The following is a 24,575-nucleotide window of genomic DNA, read 5'->3' on the forward strand; positions in this document are numbered from 1 at the left end:
CGAAGGTATTCTGCTATTTTTAAATACAATTGAGATTGATGCTTATAGAATTTTTCCGGGTAATAATGATTGCCGTTCGGAAAGAGTTATTTTTGTGAGAAATAATCGATTACAACGAATATTATATGACTATCAATAAAGAAACTTGACTGTAGCGCCCTTTGTAGATGAATCAATTCTCATTATCCCTATATTTCCCCACCCTCAAAATCATGTATATATCAGCTTGAAAAAAAAATAATAAAAAAGAAAAGAATATTAACATAGTGAGGTCATTAAACTGGAAAATTCTCCTAAATATATATGCGTATAATATCCACTTGATCAATTTTATTGTGGAGGGCCTTCCAAACGAATGTAGTCATATTGATGCCCATAGAAAGGATAACCAGCTTTTATTTGCTTCAAATATATTTTATTTTCTCCCTTTTGTAGTTGTGACCCTGGAATTTGAAAATTGAAGAGCCAATATAATCCATGTATCCCATGTCTAGCTATTGCATTACTCCTCCCAATTGATGGAGTTTCAAAGTGAGGCGTTTGGCTAGAGGGGTTGTTGATCCTCCCCTAAAATTGCAAAAAATAAAACATGTTATTATACAAGAATATAGAGCACTAATCATTTGTAAAGTAATAAAAACTTAATTTTCTTTTTTGCTTTAAGCATCCGTACCTGACTAACATAGAGATTCGCGTTGAAGAGGTCCACTAAAAGTCTAAATCATTTTCTATGAAGGGTTTTATGGTTCATCTTTGTTTGCATATTCGGACTATTCGATTATTTTAGTCGAATTCTATTCTTAATTTGCTTTGAGTTATTGTTCTTTAATATTTTGTTGCTTTCTTTATCTCATCCGATAGTATTACCATTGCTCCCACCTAAGACCTCTAATTAAGAATGAACCAAGAGATCCCAACCATCTCACCGATAAACAATTACAATTAATCTCATTATAAAATGAAACAGTGAATATTATAGATCTAGAAGGTTAAGTTTTCATCGCTTAATCACTAGATATTGTATGTTAAACATACGGAGAATGGTCGTATGTCCAAAATCCCATTGAATTGTGTGAAATTGAGTTGTTGATTTTTGGTTCTCTCCCTGCTTTTTTTTACTGTGTTCATCAAGAAGTTTGGATTTTGGAATATGGATAAATTGTTAATGAGAAATTGAGGCAGGTGTATATACCTGCAAATGGGAATATGTTGCAGAGGCCAGTGCCACACGTAGTGTATAATTTCCCTTTGGATCAACTCTTGGGAGTTCAAATGAAATTTTCCATGTTGTTGGTATATAATTCTTGCTTCTAGTTCTCCTGCAATGCAAATTTGAAAAACTTAGAAAATACAAAACATATTTAATTACTTAAATTGAAAAGTATAGGGAAATATGAGTATATGACCGTCCAAAGTTAACCTGCAGGTGGTAAGTACCCCTTCATTTATAATCAACATTTGCGATTTGAGCCCTAAAAATGAACTTTAGGCCTAACTTAACCCCAAAAGTTAGCTCAAAATGTGAGGATTGCTAAAACTATAAAAAGTCCAATTTTTTTCATCCCGCTAATGTGGACTCAACACCTCCCCACCCCCCTCCGCCCACACACATTTATGATTGGACATTTGGAGCGTGGATAATATAAGATGGGTGTCTTGAGCTTGTTTTTGGGATCGAGTTGAGCCCAAGTCCAATTTCTTAACATGATATCAGAGTCAGGTGTATCTCAATTATTGGTTTACCCGATGTTGGGTCCCCATATCATATTATTCATGTTCCAGTTGGTAGGTCGGCCGTGGGGTGGGGGGTGGGGTTAGTTAGTTGAGTTCCTGCATCAGTTCTTTAAGGATGGAATGATTTCTTCATATGGTTCTGGATATTTCTAACTTTTAAAGTTGAGTTAAATCCAATATTCATTTGTTTATCAAAACAGAATTAATGGGGCCCAAAAACAAGTGACAAGAACTGAGTTGAAACTAAAAAAGAGGGAAGCATGAATGATGGTACTAATTATAGTCACCTGGTTACATGAGCAAAGAACCAGTCTTTTCGATAATCACTGACACCAACTTTATATACCAAATCTGTTTTTGGATATAAGTCAGTGTATCGATCCCACAAACCATATTGTCTATATCTGTTAACAGAAAACAATAGTCAACTTAGTTTTTGATGCAATAAAACTATACTAAAGAGAAGCAAAATAATTTAGTTTAAAGGGAAGCTAACTTTTGTGTAGTATCGTTGAATAACTGATTTGTGAGCCCAGGCAATGGATCAGGGACAAAAAATTCTGCAGCAGTTCGATCAGGAATGCCTATTTCCCATAAAGTTGGACCATTTCTTGGAGGATCATAAATTAGGTGACCTAAGTTAATATCACTTCCTGCATTAATATAATTAATTCATGTTAGGAATTGTTTGATTTGGGAGCAAATAATTTAAAGTTTAATTCTATAATTTTCATACTATTAGTTCAGTTAAAGATAATTACAAATAACTATTCATAAAAAGTGAGATTTTAGCAACCTGCAAGCTAGTCTATTACATGCTATAAAAGGTTAAAAGACATTGCTATTGTAAAAGATTTATACTTATCGTATTACCGTATACGGTGTATATAACTTAAATTTGAATGTGAGCAAAATCAACTCATTTTTTAGTTACGTGCCCAAGTTTAAATGGTGTGAATTATGACCAATCTGTTTGTTGACTTGACCAGAAATGTTGGACCCACAATAACTCATCAAATTATAGGGTTGAAACGGGTCAAAATAAAATTCAAATATAAAAAGGATGAAATCGGATTATGTCCGATGAATTGAATTATGACACATTATTTAACCTATTTTGACCTAATCAAATTTTAAATAGGTTAGATCATGACTAGTTTATTAATTTGATATGTTTTAACCGGCCCAAAAAAAAAAAAAAGAGGAAAAAAGGAAAGAAAAGGAGGACCTTGTTTGACATTTATGTCATAGTTGTATTTGTAATCTCCAATAATTCCGGGGACCCAAGAATACAAGCTATAAGTTCCAGGTCTAACGCCACTGATTTTGAATTGTCCAGTCTCATTTGTTTGGGTCCAAAATTGATAACCCTGAGAGGAAATTAAAAGTCATTAAGTGATCATAAACAATTTCTATGGAATTAAACATTGAATAGGGCTTAATTAATTACCTTGGTCTCATATTGCCAAGATCCAACATCTCCAGGAAGAGCTAATCCAATATATGCAGATTTTGCATATACAGGATCTTTGTTTATGTACCTAAACAAGATTTTCAAAGTCATTTTCATATTTTCCTCATGATACTTTTCTTACAACTGCTACATGAGATTATTCTCTGGATCATAAAGGCTCCAAAAGCAGCGACACAAACATACTCGCCTGTTTCAATTTATGTGTTTTAGTTTGACTGAGCATGAAATTAAAAAAAAAAAAAACTTTTGTATCTTGTGGTTCAAAATTAAGTATGTGTATAATGTATCAAAATATCCTTTGAATTTTGTGGATGTAAAACATAATATGTTAATTATTAAAATTAAAAAGTTACTAAATATAGAAAGTAACCTGTCTCGAATGAATAATTGACCTCCAACTGTACCGCGTTCATTAGCATGGGGATAATCAACAGATTCTGGGAAATCATATGGCCATTTTGCAGTTTCTTCCTGCATCTGCAGAGTAATAAAATTCACAAATTAGCATTTGTCTAAATACATTAGTTTGATGTGATACTGTTTATAGGTATCACGACTCAAGCCCAACACAATTGTCAAGATATTATGGGGTCATTTGAACTCAGTCAATTCGCACTATTGCTCGTATCCTGGGGTGGTCTTTAATTTTTGTCCCTCAAATGGCTGGTCTTTAATTTTAATCCTTCAGCACTTTAAGTAATAAAAAGCTGGCCCAAAATATCTTTGGCATTCTAGCTTCGAACCCCAGCAGAGTAAAAAAAATAAAATTGCAAGGTAAAGTTTCATAGAAATTATGCCTATTCGGGCAAAATTACATAGACAAGTGGTCGGAAAAGGCATAGTTTCTGTGTAACTTTGCGCGAATAGACATAGTTTCTATGTAACTTTGCCCGGATAGGCATAGTTTCTATGAAACTTAGCCTTGCAAAGTTTTTTTCTTTTTTTCTTTTGACTCTGCTGGGGTTCAAACACAAAATCTCTAGTTTCATAGACCCGCGAATAAGGATACTTTAGCTCACAAATTTTTATTAAATGAGAAGTAGGGATAAAAATTAAAGACCAGTCCATTTGAAGGGAAATCCTTGCAAAAACTTGTTTGAACTTTTGCCTCTATTTTGTATTGGTCTTTAGTTTTTGCTGCTCATAACAAATAACTTTTTCTCAGACATAAATATCATAATATTCCACAAGTTATGGTTCGCGTGGCTTTTTTCCTTACAGAATTTATGTCCCACTAGGCAAAAGTTTGATTGCTGAAGGAGTAAAAATTGAAGATCAACCCATTTGAAAGGAAAAAATTAAGGACCAGCTTATTTGAAGGGCAATTCGTGCAATTTCTTCGATATTATGCGCTTTGGGCCACCTCAATGATTGGGCCTGAGATTTTGTTCATGGGGTTTAGATCAAAAGGTATCCCAACAATTGAATCTTAAACTCGCCCTCATATGACAACTAACTTTTGCTTCTCATTTCGGTGTGAATTTACCCAACGTAGATTAATTTACCTGTTTTTTGGCATCTTCCCAAAGTGTACGGTGATTGTCACCAGAATCAGAGTTAAGGTAAAAGAAGACAGGCCCAAAGACCTTCTTCCATTGCTCTCCTTTTTTTAGTGTGACTCCTAACTCTGGCCCTGCGTAATGCCCACTAAAAAATATCTGTACAAGAAGAAGAATTAAACATAAGTAATGCTAAAATATCTATGCTAATTTCTCTTAAATGATTAGTCATATTGATATATTAGAGCACCATCAAGGGATGAGATGGAATAGTTAATTTTTTGAGAAATTTATACAAATATAAACTCAACATAACACATTACACCTACGTAGCCATATTTTTTAGTTTATAGCCATATAACCCTTTTTTTTTTCTTTTTTCTTTTTCTGTTGGCAATAGTGTTTACACACACTTATACACAAATATCCCATATTTGGGACCAGCTTGTAGAAAATCTTTGAACCATTTCGAGTTTCCTTGCATTTGATATAGACTGAAATCTCTTTTCAAAATATATACATGTTGGTCAAATCGGGTAAGATCTGGATACATGGACCCATTTAGTTATGAGGTTGGGCGGTATGATTCACAGTGTAAATTAAAACTGAGAAATAATAGCCAACAAATATCGAATGCATAACAAATACACAAAGTAATTTTAGTAAAGGGTACATAACAAATACACAAAGTAATATTAATAAAGGGTAACTTACTGCTAAGGAGGTGGGACCAGCATGAGAAGTTAGATCTTGCTTCAACGGTCCACCATTACGGTCTTCATAACTAGGTGTAATCACCCAAAAACCTACGTGTGGAGTATTGCAAATCCATCCATGTACTTTAATATCCTTATTCTCGAACGAATATTGGTACTTGTCATCCACCTAAAATGGAAAAATGAGATGGTAATTAAACAAAGTGTATTTAATTAGGGACCATTTGGTTACCAAGATTAAGAAAAATAATCCCAATATAAGATTTAATATTGTTTTTATATTATATGTTTGCGTGGCATTTCATTTTCGGTACTATAAGCAATACCAGAATAATTTTATACAACTAATTTGGTTATTTTATATTGAATCCAGCATGGATCAACAACTTATGCAAGAATTAGCTTTATGCCTAAGGAAAAAGTTAATCATGGACCAACTTATGCAAGAACTAGCTTTACAAAGATAAAACACCTAAAAGACTAAAATAACATTGGTTTCGTCTTTCTATTTTGTTTTACTTTAAAAATAAGGTAAAAGTAGGACGAATCTAAATATCTATAATCAATTATTATTATTATAGTATTAACTTTAGATCGTTGTAGGAATCCATAAATTTCACATTTTGAACCCGACTCTAGTAAAAGTATAGACTTTTATGTTATGCACTGTAAATGCAATGAACCGAAAATCCACTAAAAATATATACACTAAATAATTTAGTAATTAATAATTTTTTGGTAAATTGTACAAAATATATTATAATATGAGTCAATTGCAGATACATCTTTTGTATTTTAAAATAAAATCTTTTTTTTTTTACCTCGCCCTTAAGTTTAGGATTGGATGGATGTGTTAGTCTAACTGCTTCTTTGTAGTCAAGGATCTGCCCATCAGATCGATCTTCATCTGTTGGCATCATCGTTTGCATATCATCTGATATGGCCATATAGTGGAACCTATTCATTGCAATTCAACAAGAAAATTTTGAACTTATGATCAGTCTAATTAGCATCAATAATAACTACGCTTAGAGTAAATTGAAATCGGTTACATGACCAATTTAAAATTAATAGAAAATTAGAGCTGTTAAAAAAAAGAAACGTTGTCTACTTAGGGTGTGTCTGGTATGAAAGAATATATTTCCATGAAAGAATATTTTCTTAAAAAGTAATCGCTTTTCTTATTTATGTTATGATCTTAGATAATAGATAAATATTATCCCAATTGCATTTAAATATAATTTAACCAAATGTTATGAAGGTGTGAAGGTGAAGGTGGAGGGATATGAGGTTTGGGGTGAGTTGCATGTCACGAAAGCTTCAAATTATTAAAAGAATATGGCTTCTCATACGAAGGGTCGAAGATCGATTATAAAACGGGAGGAAATAAAATAAGTCGGACAGGAAGGATAAGAGCGAGAGCATAGCAAGAAGTAAATAGGCGAAGTATGCGTGCCTAAGGGATAGTGTGTGGTAATTAAAGGAGGAAATATTCCCTACGAATGTCCTATACCAAGTTGGCACAAGTAAAGTATATGAACTAAAGGGCGAAAGAGGAGAAGATAGCCAGGAGCTATGAATTTATTCTACGAAGATGATGCGATGGAGTAGAGTTACAATTAATAATGATAGTGATACAAGGTGATTATGAAACTAGTGTCAAGGGGAATTAGGAGTAAAAGAATAGAAGGTAAGGGGCGTAGTAGCGGCGTAAAAGACCTAGGTCCTAGAGAAACGAAGGTGGCGTTACGAGCAAATTTTGAGTGCCGGAAAAGAGGGCAAGTGACACTAGATAGGTGGCATGGATGGCTAGACCTACTACTAATGTAGGCGTCCCTATGGGGCAAGAAGTTGCTAAGTGGAGCGGATGTGGATACAGACTCACAACTATTGGATGGGCTAAGTAAAATACATTTTAGCTCGGGTTGCTATATCGGGTGCATTATTTGGTTACAAGACTGTAAGGTGAGTACGCTAAGACTTCACACATAAATTGTTCTAGCCGTAGATCATGGGGAACGGTATGAGCAAGATGTAGTGTGGACAGAAGTACGTGAATTTAAGATTTATAGGTACGAGTAAAACCCTTAAAAAGGGGGGAAGCGAATAGAGAAGATATCGGAGTGAAGGTTGAAGTGACGAACCCTACGGGAGCGTATTAACTAAAGGCGGTAGAGTGAGGTGACATCCAAAAGCAAGAAGAAGAAGAAGGGCCGTGAGTCGGCAAGGATGGTGGAGCATCGACGACAGGTGGGGGGTGGACCCACAGATCTTCAAGATTACATCACCTCCCCGTCCCTCTAAATTACAAATCTCAGATGAACTTTTAGCGAAATACAAGGTCGATCGGTGAAACGTTGTGCCCTTAAGGTTCTAAGCGGCGCAAATGGGGGAAGGAAACTACGGGGGTGTGACATGGCTGAAAAAGAGTTGGAATCAGTTTAAGGAGTACTATTCAATTGGTTGTGGTTGCCTATTCTTCCAGTAGGATGAAAACTCTCATTTCTCTGTCCTCATATCTGATTTAATTGCTTCTGGGATCGAATACTCTCCTAGCCCCAAATGAGGATATGACACCGGAGAGAGTTGTAAATATAGTGGGTGATGGTGGTTACACGGAGAAGGCATGCCGGCTTGAGACTCAGAATAAGTTATGGGATTAGCACGGGTTTTACTATGGGGCTACCCTGTTCTCGGGACAAAGACGTTGACGGGAAAGTTGTGTGAATGATGTTGATATCTATATGAACATGGCCATGGACATGATGTGCAAACGAGTGTGATTGTGAGTACAAATATAGATATGGATATATGTATATGGATAGATGTGTACGAATGCGAATCGCACTAAAGGATTATGTAACTTGTAGGTATTTATACGCCGCCAAGGAAACTAAGTGTGTACTTAGACGAGGAGTAAAAGGTAAAACAAGGATGATGGAGTCATAATACTCCGAACAGGAAAAAAAAAAACACATGGTGAACTAAGTTGGAGCGTTGAGTGGAGATTATGGTTAGGGGCAAATAGGATAATCACCTGGAATATGGAAACTTACGAGAGCGATCTAATCACTGAATGAAGGGGGAGTTTGGTTTCCGATGCATTAGACCCTGTAAGAATGCATGCAACAGGCGAGGTAGCTTAACTCAAAGTCAGGAGCAAATCAATAACCGGGAAGAAATGACCGGGGAAGCGGAAGAGAGTGTGAGGTCCAATTACCCACGTTTATTCCAATCCCCAAAAGAGATTCAAGATGAGACGTCGACGATATAAGGTATGCATGTTTTAAATTTTTATGTTTTGGTCGTGTGTGGCCATAGAGGAATTGTTATTGTGGTGTAGCCCCGTGAGGCAGAAATATTATGGGTTGTTGTGGCAGGTGAGTAGTGTCAATTTACAAAGGAGACTCTAGCAAAATTTTCCTAGAATTCCCGAGTATTTTAACATTCGAGGACGAATGTTCCAAAAGGGGGGAAGAATGTTACACCTCGGAAAATTTTCCGTTAGTACGCAAGAGAAGGAACTAGTGATGAATATGAGTGCATGATGTCCATGAGCAAGAAACGACGTTTGATGACCTTAGGCGAGATTTCGAAAGTATCCGATGGGAGACGAGAAAGTTGGCTAAGTTAAGATGAGATAAAAGGTGAGCAATGCATGTGCATGGACGAGGATGATTAAAATGAGAAGTCTAAGCAATATGGGAAGTTGCAGAAAATCATTCAGCTCAGTGGTCGTGTAGCACAATACGGCCCGTAAAGTGATTTACGGACCGTATAGTGCGATCGTCCCCCAGCTTGTCAAAAATCTCAACCTTCTGTAAGTTGTGAAAATGGTTAAATACGACTTGGAGGACGGCCCGTAAACTAGTTTACGGACCGTAAACCTCGGTCGTAAAGTGCCATGTCCCTTAGCCAAACTTTCTGTTTTTGAAAAGTTTAAAAACGATCGCGGAGGACGGACCGTAAACCACAATACGGTCCGTAAACTGCGATATACGACCACTGTTCATCCCGACAATTTTTCATGAAAGACCAGATTTTGAATTAATAAAAGGGGCCAAGGCTTCATTTCATCTCATTTCTCACCCACACAACTTAAGGACACCCTAGAACATTCTTCAAACACTTCATCCATAGAAATTCAAGGAGAATCAAAGGAAACCTAAGACCATCAACACCAAATCTATGCAACAAGAGTATGAAATGCTAGTAAAGGCTATCTACCTCAAGAAATCTCAAGAAAGGTGAAGTAGGGTTTTGGTGCAAAGAAGGTATTACTACTCAAGGCTTATTCAACCATCAACTAAGGTAAGTTTCATGACTTTGGTATGTTGTTTAAGGTGTTGGAAGGCTAAGATGCTTGAGATATAGAAATAACATGGAAAATGGGTTTTTAAAGAATGTGAAGTGTCACAATTGAGTGGTAGTTGGATGGAAATCATGAAAGTTGATATGATATGATTATGAATACATTATAAATGATGTTCAGACTACGAACTAAGTGTGATGTGCGAGAAATGTGACGATTAGCTAAAACCATAAAAATGTGGGGAAATTGGAGGAAAATGGTGGATTTGTGTAAGGTACATAAATGATGAATGTTGCTTGTGATATTATGAGTATTGTTGTAAATGTTTGGTAGTTGAGATAGAACGGGGGAAAAGTGGTAAAAACAAAGGGAACGCCGCCCAATTTTGTCTATAGGTAACGATGCGTTGTCATAATCGATTAACTTACATTAGTCCAAAATTCTCTCGTGAAGGTAACGACGCGATATCAAAAGGGGACAAGTGGACGATAGCTCAGATAAACGACGAAGGTATGTTGAGGCTCGTCTCCTTCTTTCAAAGGCATGAATCTTATGTTACGATTTCATAAACTCTTTCATGATCTCCTTGTTTTCAATAAAGTTATAGTTCTACGATTCCAATGCTTAATTCCTTTCTTGATAACCCGTAAATGTCTTTCAAATACCCGTAACCTTCCAAGCAATAGTTTGCGATTTTGTAAGCTCTTATGACGACAATGCTGAAAATATTTCATCACAACGGCAATGATGCCGATAGGAAAGTATTTTTCTATGATGACTACGACGAGAATGATTTCACGCTAAAAGTTCCAAATCATGATTCCAATGATGATATAAGAATGCTGAGCTGCTTCTTAATTCCTCAATTTTATTCATAGATAGATGACTAATTTAAGACTCCAAAGTACATGAGCTGACACCTTGCCAGATTTATGATTTAATTCTATGTTCTCCTAATGTCACTCTTCATTGATAGTCCCGCCTTATAATAGTTGTTCCTTCAAGGCGAGACAAAGTTATGACGAGTAGTCCATAATTTATAATCGGAGGTTACCGACCTTACGTCACTCCGATGGAGTTATAGCTTTTCCTTGGGTTCTCATGCATGCTATGTATATGATATAAGTATATGATACGTATATGTACACAGGGGATATGGGGAAAGGTGAGGCGCTATAGACGCATAGCCACCTGATCAGCTGGCATATCATGATTTCATCCCGGACGCGGGGTATATGGGTTATGGATCGGGCCGTACGTTCCTCAGCACTAACATATTATAATTATGGATCGAGCCGTACGTTCCTCGGCACTAACATATTGTAATGATATGAGGATCGGGCTGCACGTTCCGCAGCAAAGTATTATTAAGCATGCATGGATCCGCCTTAAGAGGCAAGCAGATATCAGTTATTTTCTTGTTCTACTTTACCTTATTACTCTCACCATATCTATTGATGCATGCCTTACATACTCAGTACAATGTTCGTACTGATATCCTTTTCTTTGGATGCTGTGCTCATGCCCACAGGCAGACAGGGAGACGTCGCAGATCTGTAGGACCCATCCGCAGATTACAGGAGCACTCCATTTTTTTCCGGAGGTGCCAATTGGTTGCTCTTTTTGTGTACATTGTATATGTCATTTACTAGAGGCTCGTAGATGCTAGGTGTGGGTTATGTGGTTCCACGATATGGATAGTATGTATGTGTATAAGTTTATTGAAACATGTTCTTGTATTAAAGCAGTATATTTTTGTTACGCAAAATCCGATACTTCTTAGAGTTGACAGGAAATCGATGAATGATGGTTAAATAGGTTAAGGGAGTAGTAGTGCGAGTGGTGCAAGTTCTTTGTATTGACGGCGTATTTTGAATTATCAAATAATATTGACCTACAACAATAAACAACTCTTTATATCAAGTCTGATATGATAACTTAGAAAATACAAAGTACGAACATATTATAGTCAGTTAAATTGCACTATGACAAAATAATTTATACTATCAATATTTATACACACACAGACTAAATTATAAAAATAATGTATAGATCTTTGGAATCTTACAGAGCCCTTCTTAGCTTGATGGCAATCCTGGCTTCTTCAAGAATTAGACTGGGCCAGCCCTTCAAGTGTTCAAATATCCCATATGAATAAAATCCAGAACTCCCACGCAACATCACATACCTGCAATTTAAATTTATTTTATCAAAATTAACCTTTTTACTACTATTTTAAAACGATCAATTAGGTAGTGATGAGTATTTTATTAAATAAAGCTTACCTTTTGTCAATGTTTAGAGGAAGATCATTGGCAGTACCATTAATGGAAGGATTCCATGTTCTTGTAAAAGAAACTTCGACTTTGTTTTTGTCTTGTGCAATTACTCTGAATTTTGTTGCTAAAAACCTGCGAATATTTATTTCCATGCTTAAAATTTATTATATTTTCCTCTTATGGTTTTACACATACACCTTAAAAGTACATATATGTATCTCATAAATGATTAAAGAAAACTTACATATCAAAAGTGTAATCCTTGTCTCCAGGACGTTCCCACACGGTATCCCAATATCTACATTATTTATAAATTGAGTAATTATGCATTTTCAACCATTTTTTTTCCTCTAAAATTTCCTATATTTTAAGTTAATAAAAAAAAAAAGGAAAAATGCTTATGACTTACCCTCTATTTGTATCTTTGAAGTCCGTCTCTAGTACATTATCAATACCATTGTAACGCACCGCAGCAATGGATCCAGTGGGATTAGTTAGGGTAATTTGGACAATGCCATTATTCATCACTACCTGATAATTTCAATAAATTTAACTCAATAATAGAATAAGATAGACATTGATAGTGTTGAAGACAAATAGGACTTATAAAGTGAGTTACTTTTAATTGTTTAAGCTTTTAGACGAGATAGTCACACGATTCAATATGATATCAAAGTAGGTAAATGTTCTGAGTTTGAGTCTCACTATATATTACCCTTTACCAAAATGAATTTTCAAGTGTCTGGCCCATAAACCCGCACGTGAGGGGCGTATTGATCAAGACATAATTAATTAAAGAAAAATAATCTTTTAGATGAGAAGGTCCCAAGCCTTAACACATAAACCTTCACATACTTTAATTCAAGAGTTTAACTATTATACTTTGACGGTAAAAAAAATTCATGCAGGCCACTAGCTTGAAGGCGTAATAAGTTATCTTGTATACTGTAACATCGTAACATGAAAAATAAATAAAACATATTATCTGCTATAACAAGTTATTTAATGTACAATACTGATAATATATAGGAGAAAAACATAAATAGTACTAATAGAGTTTTTTCCGTCCTTCATAACCTATAATTTGATTAGGAAAAAAAAAATGGATAAAGGTCAATCACACACATTTTCAACTATAAGGTGGACTTTATTGTTGTGTAAGTTTTCAAAATCCTTTTCTTGTCAGGGAAAATCTCAGACAGTTTATTTTACGCATAGAAAATGGCCATTTTTACCTTTTTTAAATTTCTTTTATCATTTTTAATATGGACAATAGATTTGAATTTCAGAGACAAACTTATTAGGCACTGACCATTCAAGAGGATTAGAGATAGTGGACACTTACATAATTACGTGAGATATGCAGTTTGACAGGAGGAGTAGTTGATATCAACTTTTGACTATCGTCTAGTGGAGTATGCCTGCAATTTAACAAAAAAGAGGAATTAAAATGAATACTATACTTTACATTAGACTCACCTTAGCTGGGGTAGTTTTAGGTACAACTAAAAGATATAACTAAATCATTATTAAACCCTTTTTTAGCAATTAAAAGCCATTATTAAAGCCTTTTGAAGCACATAATTGATGTGAGATGACGTATTCTCTAACAAAAGCACAATTAAAAAAAATATCAGTAGATATATGCTAAGATAAAAAAAAGTCAACCTCAAATAAATCTCACCATTACCACATATTCTATTTTAGGGTAAAAAAGAATTCAGACGAACATTTGTATAGTAGAATCTCTTTCATTTTAACTTGTTAGATTTGTTTTTGTTCAACCACCTGCTATCATCAAAACGTACTGTTCTGATTAATTTTAATTCGTTTTAAGGGGCTAAAGTTGCTACGTATCCCCCGAGAAGTTTTCCATTCCATGCATAGGAGTTTGTCTTTAAGTTACGAGCTCGGCAGAACTCAATAGCTTTGACTAAACTTAGTATATGTGTTGAGAAATCACATATGTACAAAAATTAAATTTAGAACGCAGTTACTAGCAATAGAGGTCACAACAATCCTATAATTCAGAACCTATTAAGTTAATTCAAATCTTAAATGTATCTTTGATTCCAGAATTCAAAGTCGACACCTTAATGCTAAGACCAACTTGTTTTTTTTCTTTTTTTCTTTTCAATTTTACCACATATTCAACACGCATTAAACGCTTACTAACTTGCCAGACCTATGGAATAGGATTTTTTCCTTTTTGGTATTGAATAGGTTGTTCAACCAATCCTTACGTTTATAAAACTAACTAAAGTACGATCAATAGGTAATGTGAAAGAAGGAACGGTAAAATCAATTTAAGGACGAAAATTGATGACTTTCGTGCAACTAGAGAAAATAGAACATAAATGCATGCAGCTTTTTCAATTGCCAATGACTTTCTAGTATGGAACAGTCATCATTATATTCCATGAAAGTAAAAAAGATAAACAAAGTTAAATTCCTTCTGGAGACGAATTGTCAAAGGATGAACCAAGTTGCAAATGCATAAGTTTTCTAGTCTAGCTTAATTATGATATCATAGAATCTACGCAAGAACTCATAAAGAGTTTGAAAAATTAACAAACTATGGCGGCATCACTTTTCTTCTCCTTTCCTTTTAGATTTAAATAAAAACACTAACATTGTAAGAAATATTTATATGAAAATGCAGTCTTACCAATTGTAATAGGTAATTACCTTAATTTACAGTCATTACTAAAAATGCGAAGTCAAAAATCCATCAAAAATTCGTCTGAAATGTATTATCTAACAGAGATGATGAATTCATAACTTTATATTAAAAAATAAAAAAGAACAAGTTATCATACCTAAATTGATCCGTCGTCGACCTTGAACCACTAACAAGCAAGAAAAGCTGGAAAACAATGGAACAAAACCATAAAACAAGACGCGGTTGCCTCTTCCACCCTGTCTTATTCATCTTTTTAACTCTGCCACAGAAATAAAGAACCAAACATCAAGATTAATGAGAAGCCCTCGTAAGTATATGAGGCGGGATTTGACTAAGCACGGAATTAAAAAAAAAGGATTTTTTTTAAAGAACTCGTATCTTAATTATGCTATGAGCTTTTTGTGGCTATAAAAACATATCGTTGAGAGTAAACTGAATGATTTGAAAATGTACTCCGGCAGTCTCAATTCATGTGACACTGTTTGACTAGGCACAAAGTTTAAGAAAGAAAGGAAAACTTTTAAAATTTGTGGTTCCAAAATAAGTCTTAGATACTTATGTGGCTGTAAATCATCTCATTAAGTGTAAGAAAGGTAATTTAAAGTTCAATGATTCTAAATATAGAAAACGATATTTTTTTTGGGACACACTAAAAAGGAAAGTATGCCACATAAATTGGGACAGAGGGGTATCTATTTTTTTTTTTAAAACGAACTAATAAGAAAAATAGTGTCGCTTCTCAGAGGGAGTATTTCTTTTTTGGTTTCCGAATCGTATCTGGTACCCGCATTGGGCCCCGACTAATCTGGAGTCATGCTGCATAAAACCCAAGGGGGCAAGCACTCCCTATTAGAGTTTTTTCCATAACCAGAACTTGATTCCAAGACTTTTGGTTAAGGTGGAGCATCCTATCCATTTCCACCGCTACCCTCGTTAGAGGGAGTATGTGAAACCATGCAAGAAAAAAGTATGATGCTAAAGGGATTGGAAAATAGCAAAGGTAAAATAAAGTAGCATGCGTACCTTAAGGCCAAAGTAAAAATTACTTCGTTGATATCAGAAAAAATGAGAGAATTAAGGCAAAGTAAATATTACTTCGTTGATATCAGAAGAAATGAGAGAAAAATTATGGAAATGAATTCGGTACAGTCTTCAAATATATATAGGCTTCGAAGCCTATAGGTTTAGATGGTCTAATATTGTAATAGTGAAGTAGTTAGTATATGAAAAATCTAGCTGAATCCTATACCAAAAGTGTGTGTTGTTTATTATATATGGTGAAGTAATAGTAGTATAATTTTACGAAGAATAGAAGGTCGACTTTTTAGTTGTATAATTAGGTATTTACTGTTGACGAATGTGCCTTTTTAATTGGACAAAATCGCAGACAGAGGGTTCTTTCTTCTATACACGGCAGTAGCCAGATAAAAATTGAACCAGAATTGTTGTGCTGTGTGCTTTCCAAGACACTCTTTCACTTTTGGAAAGTAAAATATTTGACAAGTATACAATTTTCACAATTTTAAGTACTCAAGTTAATTGAATCATTAAACTTTCAATCTTGATGTAATATAATATTTTTTCAATTATTAATCACTTTTATGTCAGTTTCTTCTATTATCACTAATAACTCATTAGTTAAACTTCATGTCCAATCAAATACTGCTATATCAAGTAGAAATACAAGAGCATTTTCTTTTCATCTTATTTTTCAAGTTTCACTTAATTAACCCCTCTTGTTATCACCAACGGTTGTGGTGAAATGAATAATTAAGATCCTTTCATCGGCCTTAACCAGAAGTCCTGGGTTCGAGTCTGAGTATGGAAAACTTCTATATGACGTGTTTTCCCTTTTAATTAGCCTTAAGCGGTGGAGATCGAAATTAGTCAGGAACCCATGCAGATATCGGACCCGAATAGGAAACTAAAAATAAATAAATTCACCCCTCTTGTTTAGAATTAACTTTTGTATTTATTTCATTGGAACTGTGGGTATTTTTCGTTTTCTTTTTTCTGATTAAAATATCCAATTATCAATTGAAGACCCTAAGGGCAGTTGCACAATTTGGTCAGGTGAAGTCGTTAGTGGGTCTGTCAAAGTCTGTTTTGGTGGTTGGCCCAAACTTTAGTTTGGTAAACATTCCAGTCATTAAGAAGAAATATTAGTACCCTACAAAAAATCTACAAATATACATTTCTGGCAAGGAATTTGGAGAACTAACTTGTTCGAATTCAACTTCAGTACTTGTACTATAAACAGATTATTATTATTATTATTATTATAGGGAAGCCAACAATATTGTACGTACGTCATATATTTAATATTTCTTTATTTTTTTTCTTGTTTAGTTACCTCAAATAGTTCTGCACTTTTCAACTATATCGTATAAATTAATTTGGTCCAATCCCAAATTGCCCAAATATAGACTCGTTAGGCACCATGTGAAAATATTTCCTAAGTATAGACTCGTTAGGCACCATGTGAAATATTTCCTTCTGCAACTTGTATTGTATCAATTTATAAACACGCTATTTGTATCAATTGAAACTGAATAGATCGTGGAAGATCAGAGTTCATATTGATAAAATCAAGAAAAAAAAGAAGAAAATTGTTCAATTTGCTAGCTTCTTTTCATCTGAATAAGTTTTAGTGGACATATTTACTGATATCTATATGGGCAGCTCAATGGAAAGTTGAGAGCTAGCTACCTAAGTCGAACCTTAATAAGAGGATATACCCTAAAAACCTAATATTTTCATTAGAAATTTACTCTTCTAACTTTTTAAGATGCAAATAAAATAATTAGTATTTTTTTTATAATCAATTTTTTCTAGTATTTTTTTTTTTTTGAATTGGCAATACAACTAATTCATTTGATCTTCTTTGAATGTTATTATCGGTCTCAATTTTTAAAAGCTTCACCCAGCTAACCTTAAACTCGCTACTATGTATACGTACAGACACGCACATACTACTAAAAAACCAGCGTTTAGTGACGGAATATTAGCGACAGACCATATTCTGTCGCTAATTAACGACGGATTAGCTACAGATTGCTCATTTTGTCGCGAGAAAAGCAACTAAAATTTTATATCATTATATAGCGACGGATTAGCAACGAAAACTAAGTTTCGTCACTAATGATTAGCGCGAAATTTTGGCGGCTTAAATTTCACTACAGATTTAGCAATAGAAGAGGCGCGACAAATTTTATTTTTATGTAGCGACGGATTCAGTAACGAAAAATCCGTCGCCAGGCCTTTTAATTTTTCTCGAAAAAAATATATATTTGCAGCAACGGAAAAATTTGTCGCAATATTAATCATTAAAAGAAATCAATGTATAATTTAGCGACGGAATATAAAATCCGTCGCTATTCCGTCGTTAAGTGTTAAAAAAAAAGATATATCCTAGGGTACACATTTATTTCATTTCACTTCAAACACACCCAACACAGATATAGAGAGAGAGTATGCGAAATTGCTAACATAGAGAGAGAGAGAGAGAGAGAGAGAGAGAGCACAACATAGATCAAAATAATGTGAATCTAGGGTTTCTATTGTGTTTTTCTCTTCTTCTGCTACATCTTTTATCTAAAGGAAAGATATGTTTTGATTTTTCTATATTTTATGGGCAGTTTCTTTCTTCTTTATCTCCTTCTTCGTGTTTTCTGACATTAAATCTAAAATAGAAATTAAGAAATCTGTGTTTTTTTGCTTATTATCTAAAGGACAGAGTGTCTTTAAGTGTTTTTTTGGCTAAAATCGAAGTTGGGTGTCTTGAAAACTGTTGGGTTTATAATTTATTTGAAGGTTAAGTGTTGGGAATCTCTAGACAAAATCTGATGAAAATGGAAATTCGACCTTTGTTTGTGCTAAACCTTGTAGGATAATATTATTTGGTGGTTAAAGTTTGTTTTAATTCGTTGCATGTCGAGAAAAAGCTTGAAGAACTCAACATTCTTTATATTCTGTGATTTGAAATCAGTGTTAGTGAACTGGGTTTCTTACTCGATTTTTTTTGTTTCAGTTTGTCATTTTTTTTTAACTAAAAGGTGAATGATATGTTCTGTTTCACTAAGTTATTTCAGCTTGTTCTTCCATTTAGAGGTCATTCGGTTGTATTAATGATATGAAGACAAAACATTAATTTGATTGCTTTGTTTATGTCAACATTAATAGGAACATGAATAATCTAGAGCGTGATTGGATGTACGATAGGTTGGATGGTCGAGGGGGTATAAACTCTAGCTTTGTAACCGGTGTAGATAATTTTATCCAATTTGCACTTTCTCAACGAAATTACATGAGCGGTAACAAGGTTAGATGTCCATGTAAAAAATGTCACAACATTAAATACATGGATGTTGAAATCGTTGAATATCACCTTTTTAATTTTGGATTTGTTGAGGACTATTTTGTTTGAGAGTATCAAGGGGAAAAAGATGTGATCAGTGAGATAGCTTCTTTACTCACAAACCATGAGCTGTATTTAATGTGGTATATGTTTATTTGATATTCCATTTTTAAAAGTGTCGATTGAAACTTTTGAAATCTAGCACTAAGCTTCTGTTTTAATATTGGAGTGGAATAGTGGGCATCCTGTTTGGGAATTTTCTTTTACCTTTTGTCCTAAAAATTATCTCCTGTGTGTTCACTCATGAAAGGATTTCTAAAACTTGCTTGCTGGTTAGTAGTTCCCTTGACTGCACTTTTTTTCATGATGGCTAAAGGCCAAGGCAAGCTTTGGGATTTGGTTTAGCCCCTCTAATAGCCTGCCCTGCCGAGGTTGTAAAACCTTTGGATCTTGCGCGGCGTTGGATTAAGAAGGTGGTAACCCCCTTAACTGTCTTGTCCTTTCAAGTTTATTGCTTGGCATGCTAATTTGTTTGATGTCTTGGCTCTCTGATAGTTTTATTTTTATTTTTTATGAATGACTACTGAGTATTCTTTTAAGTTAATGTGATGAAGATATGAACTTTGGATGCTCATTCTTCACCCCTTATTTGTTTTGCATAACTTGGGGGGCATATCAAAATCCCTAATTTGCTACTAAACTTGAAATGGAGTGACTGCTGCCTGCTGTTGCTTTTTCGAGCCACATTTGGAGTTGGGTTTATTGGTAAGAAACTGCTGCATTTTGGATCATTTGGCTGCTGAACTTCAGGTAAGCTATTACTGCATATTTTTGCTTAACCGTTACTGCAATTGGAGCCTTATCAGTGTTAAATGGGCAGGCAGTAGTTGCCACATTCTGTTGTATAAAACACTGTTAGGATCAAGGGTGCTATGCTGTTACATCTCTTTGTCAAGGTGTACTGTCTTAAAGGCTGTTGTGGCACTTTTAAATTCATTGTTGGGACAACCTTGAGATCCTTTTGAGTGTTGTTGCACTAAGAACATATTGCTGCACTTGGTTTCTATTTTGAGAACTAAGGTGTTATGGCTGTGCAATTCTGAATTTTAATGACTCCTGCCTTTACACTTTGTTGTTTTGCTGCTTGTCCATTACCTACAGTTGGCTTCTATGATCGGTAATGAATTGAGATTAAATGGTTGCTTAGTTTTTGCCATAGCATTTTGGCCTAATAGTTTCACTATTAGGACATGTGCTGCTATATTTTATGGGCTGCTGTTGTATTTGTGATTTGGCCATTGCATCTGATGAATTAAGCTCCTACATATCTTGGTGTTGGAACTGTTGTGCTATAAGGTTACTTGTTGTTCCATTTTGAACTAAGCCATTGCTTCTTTTTTTTTTGGCTAAACATAAACCTGCATTGCTGTTGATGTTCTGTGTTGTTACTGGTGTGCTTTTGCTGGAATTTGTATTACTGTTACTGCATATAAACGGTTGGAACAGGTGCTATACCTGAGTTCACATTTGAGACATATACATCTGTTACAATTTAAGGGTTGCTTCCCTTTGGTTGCTACTATACTTGGCTACGATGTCGGTTATCACTTCGAGCAGCTGCTGATCTTGAGAACACTTGCTACATGCTAGATGCTTGAACTGTCATAATTATTGATGTGATAAAGATAAGTAGCTGCACTTATTCATGGCCACATCATGATGCCTTACTTGGGGAGAATTGTCGTTGTATGTTGCTACGGTTTTACTATAGAATAGTTGATGTTGGGCTGGAGATAAAATTGTTATACTTGAGCAAGTTCAAAGGTAAAAAACTACTATTCTAAGGTTGTTGGAAAGAGCTGCCTCATGTTGATACTCAAATGCTTACTTTAAATATTTTTCTTATTTTGAACATGATACTACATTTGGGGCCGATGAAGAGTCATTAAACTTGAGGCCTCACTTTTAAAAGAACGGATTTCTATATCTGCACATTCTTCATCTGATCTGCACAAATGATGCACTGATTCCCTCCAGCTGCTTCAAGTAGCAACATGTGAAATCATCTGTAACTTTGTGAACCTGCAGATCAGAAAACCAGCAAGCCCAGGCTACAGCTATTTCCCAAAGTATGTTCCTTCGTGTGTGTCTCCAACTGTCCATATGAAGCTGCATATCCTATTGATGTTGGTCAGTTTACTTTTGCTTGATATAAACAGTCTACTAGACAGGAAGAACTGAAAAGTAGTGTCAGTAATGACTTAAATCAGTAGGAAATAGCCTGAAATTGTCCTTCTATTTGTTGTTTAGAAACTCTAATTGTCTTTGTTTTCATGTTCTGTTACTTGACTATGAGACAGTGTATATGATCATTTATATCCAAGTTGTATGAAACTCTTTTTTGTTGGTCATCATGAGACTTCAATTCCAACGAAAAATGGATAAATATCTGCTCCCTTATCTTTGGAATTCATTTCTCTTTTTATTTGGTAAAATTGAATGGTTAGTATTCTTGATGTTTTAATTTCACTACTTATTACAGGAAAGATATCAAGAAATATTACGGGAAAAATCACAATCTCAGTCTGATATTGATCAATGTGAAGCATATTACAAAGTTGCTGGGGGAACAAGGAAGAGAAGAATATATGGTCTTGGATCTCAAGCACAAAGTTATTATGGGCCGAATCTTTGCGTCAATTCTGACTTTAATGCTTCAGCATCAGCAGCACCTTCAACTTCTCAATCAGCACCGACAGAAAATATGGAGGAGTTAGTGATGCGATTGATTCCTACACTGATTGGTCGCTTGCTTCCTTTATTTATTGAGAAGGCACGCAGGGTGATTTCTTCACCATCACATCATCCAAATACTCCTATCGACAAACCATCAGTTGTGACACCCATAGTGCCTCCTACTACTACTGCTAACGTTGACGATGTTGATCCTTTAGTTTCTGATGATGATCGTAGTCCTTCACCCATGCATTAGTTTTTTATGTTATCTGCTTTTTGTTGGAAAGAAACAAATTATGCACTAACAATACTTGATGGATATGTGGGTTCATTTGGTAGTTGATAGCTTGGTGTTGTCGGTGTTTTGGACTTAACGATTAGGATTCCGCTATCTATTTTGAATCTTTTTTATAAATATTATTTTATGTGAATGTCAGTTATTTTTAAGGGTATTTATTACTTTGTATTTAGTATGTTTCAACAGGTGTATTTAAAAAAAAAATCGGAAGAAAAATATTTGTGACAGATTTGCGACGGATTTTGATCGTTGCTGGAGGGAAAACAGTAGGCTTCAGACTGCGACAAACATTATATTGTCGCTAAATGCAGGCACAAATAATTCAAATATTTTGCGCGGATTAGCGACAATGGTTTTCGTCGCTAATTTACTAAAACGACGAAATGAAATATGAAATTAGTAACGGAATTCATAACAATAGCAACAAAATAATCCGTTGCTATAATGTGGAACAGATCCCATACGTTACTAATAGGTTAGTAACGCGCAAAATCGTAACAGACGACATTCCGTCGCTAATCCGTCGCAACACATGTTTAGCAACAGATATATGTTGATTAGCGACGGAATACGTCCGTCACTAAACGCTGTTTTTTTTTGTAGTGACATATACATACATAATATAAGTAATTTTTGGAAACATCTAATGTTTTTCATCGCTTTAAAATGAATTATTTAAATTAGGGGTGCAAATGGGCGTGTTGAGCTAACTTTGGCGGGTCAAAATGAGTTGAGTTAATAACCAACTCGAAAGTTACTTGAGCTGAAATGAGCTAAAAAGCGATGATAGCCCAACCCGTCACTAAGTTTTTTTTTTGTCTTTTTATAATTTTTTTAAGTATCTAATATTGTTTTTCCTTTTCTTATTATTGTTATATATTGTTTATCAAACAAAAAAAATGTATTTTTAAAAATATTTAGACCAAGTTCCTCACGAGTCACTAATCAATTTAGGCTACATATCAATCCAACTTTAAATTGGCTGAATTGGGGGGACAGCCAATAAATGAGCGGGTCATTGACTCACCCAAACTTGAGCGGATTGGAGAGGTCATGTTTTTGTGGGCTAATTTTGCCACCTCTAATTGAGTTGGTATAATTATATGGGTGAAGTGCACAAATATCCGCTTCGGGGCAGTCACGCCTGAAGGTTGACAACTTTAGATATTTGCGTATGAAAGTGTGGCCTTGTGAAGGCCAAATAGTAGGTGTTTTCGCCTTATGTTTGGTATGGCTTGCCAAAGCAACGTTCAGACATTTATTACTGAGGTGCGTGTAAAAATTGATTAAAATTTCAGTCATGTATGGCTAAATTTTTCATGTATGCCTGAAATGTGTATCCTGAATAATCTTGTTTTTCAATTATGCAACCATTACATTTTACCAAGTTCAATGTTAGCCAGATTAGTCAACATTTGTCTCTTTCGATGCAACAAGAAGATCTTATTTGTAACAAGTGGTTTTCTTGGTTGCTTATTTGGTCACATTTTGTTCATGAAATGGCTTGGATTGGTATTAGTCTGGATAAGACAAAATCATTCTAACATGATTGAAGTACATGTAAAAATAAGCAAAATTTTCACTCATGTGTGTCTGAATCTTTTTTGTCAAAAGTATTTTTTTCTCATGTATATTTGTACCTCAGTCATACATGACTGCAATACATGTATAAACAAGCTGAAGTTTTAGACATCTACGCCTGAACAAAAAATAATACTATTTGTTCTTCGAATTTTAACATTCAACACCCAAATCTACTCTAAATAAGCTTAAATTTGAAACATAAGTTCTATATATCATAAAGAACAAACCCCAATCATCAATTTGTCAAAAACACAACAAATCTAATAAACCCTTTTGACACCCTTTTAAATTTTTGACGTATGCGTGCACTTCAATCATGTTTGCATGACTGAACTACATGTAAAAATGGGCTGAAGTTTCAGACATGTGCGTCTGAGCAAGAAGAAACAATCATTAATGTTTGAAACTTATCTAATAAGAGGAAATTCTTGCAAAAAAAAAAAAAAAAACTCAAAGCAAGTACAACTTAAATGGAGTGACTAGAATAGGGCGCCCTGTGAAAATTTTACCAACTATATAAACTATGAGGACTCACGTTTGTAAATACATTATTCTTTTAATTTCTACTGACATAACTTGCAAGCTTAATTAAATGGGTCGTTCGCACAAATGGCCCTATTCGCGGTGGTCTTTAGCTTTTGGCCTTTAAATTTGTTGTCATTAATTTTTGTCCTTCAACATTTTTGGCACTGCATAACTTAAATTTCGCTCATCATGATTTACGTTTAGCTAGATCATATGTATCATAACATTCCAAAAGTTATGTCAGACAAGACAAACTTTCAACACTTCAACATAATCTGAACAACAACAAGAACATACCCAGCGAAATCCCACAGTGTGGGGTCTGCGGAGGGTAAAATGTACGCAAACCTTACCTCCATCTTGGAAGATAGAGAGGCT

The 24,575-nt window shown here is 34.6% G+C and overlaps 1 protein-coding gene across 1 annotated transcript; it reads right to left on the minus strand.

The window, feature by feature from the left end:
* Window positions 1–50: 50 nt before the first annotated feature.
* Window positions 51–15,886, minus strand: LOC132640553 (uncharacterized). Its single transcript, XM_060357169.1, has 17 exons — window positions 15,721–15,886; window positions 14,834–14,956; window positions 13,360–13,435; window positions 12,424–12,545; window positions 12,259–12,312; window positions 12,021–12,146; window positions 11,804–11,923; window positions 6,245–6,380; window positions 5,422–5,592; window positions 4,714–4,866; window positions 3,579–3,685; window positions 3,185–3,275; window positions 2,963–3,104; window positions 2,231–2,387; window positions 2,022–2,138; window positions 1,193–1,319; window positions 51–567 (listed from the first exon to the last, which is right to left on the minus strand). The coding sequence occupies exons 2-17, from the start codon at window positions 14,944–14,946 to the stop codon at window positions 331–333; spliced, it is 2,049 nt and encodes a 682-aa protein (XP_060213152.1). The 5' UTR covers window positions 14,947–14,956; window positions 15,721–15,886; the 3' UTR covers window positions 51–330.
* Between the last annotated feature and the right edge of the window lie 8,689 nt (window positions 15,887–24,575).

The sequence above is a fragment of the Lycium barbarum genome, chromosome 5, assembly GCF_019175385.1.
Source record: "Lycium barbarum isolate Lr01 chromosome 5, ASM1917538v2, whole genome shotgun sequence".
Taxonomy (NCBI): Eukaryota; Viridiplantae; Streptophyta; class Magnoliopsida; order Solanales; family Solanaceae; genus Lycium; species Lycium barbarum.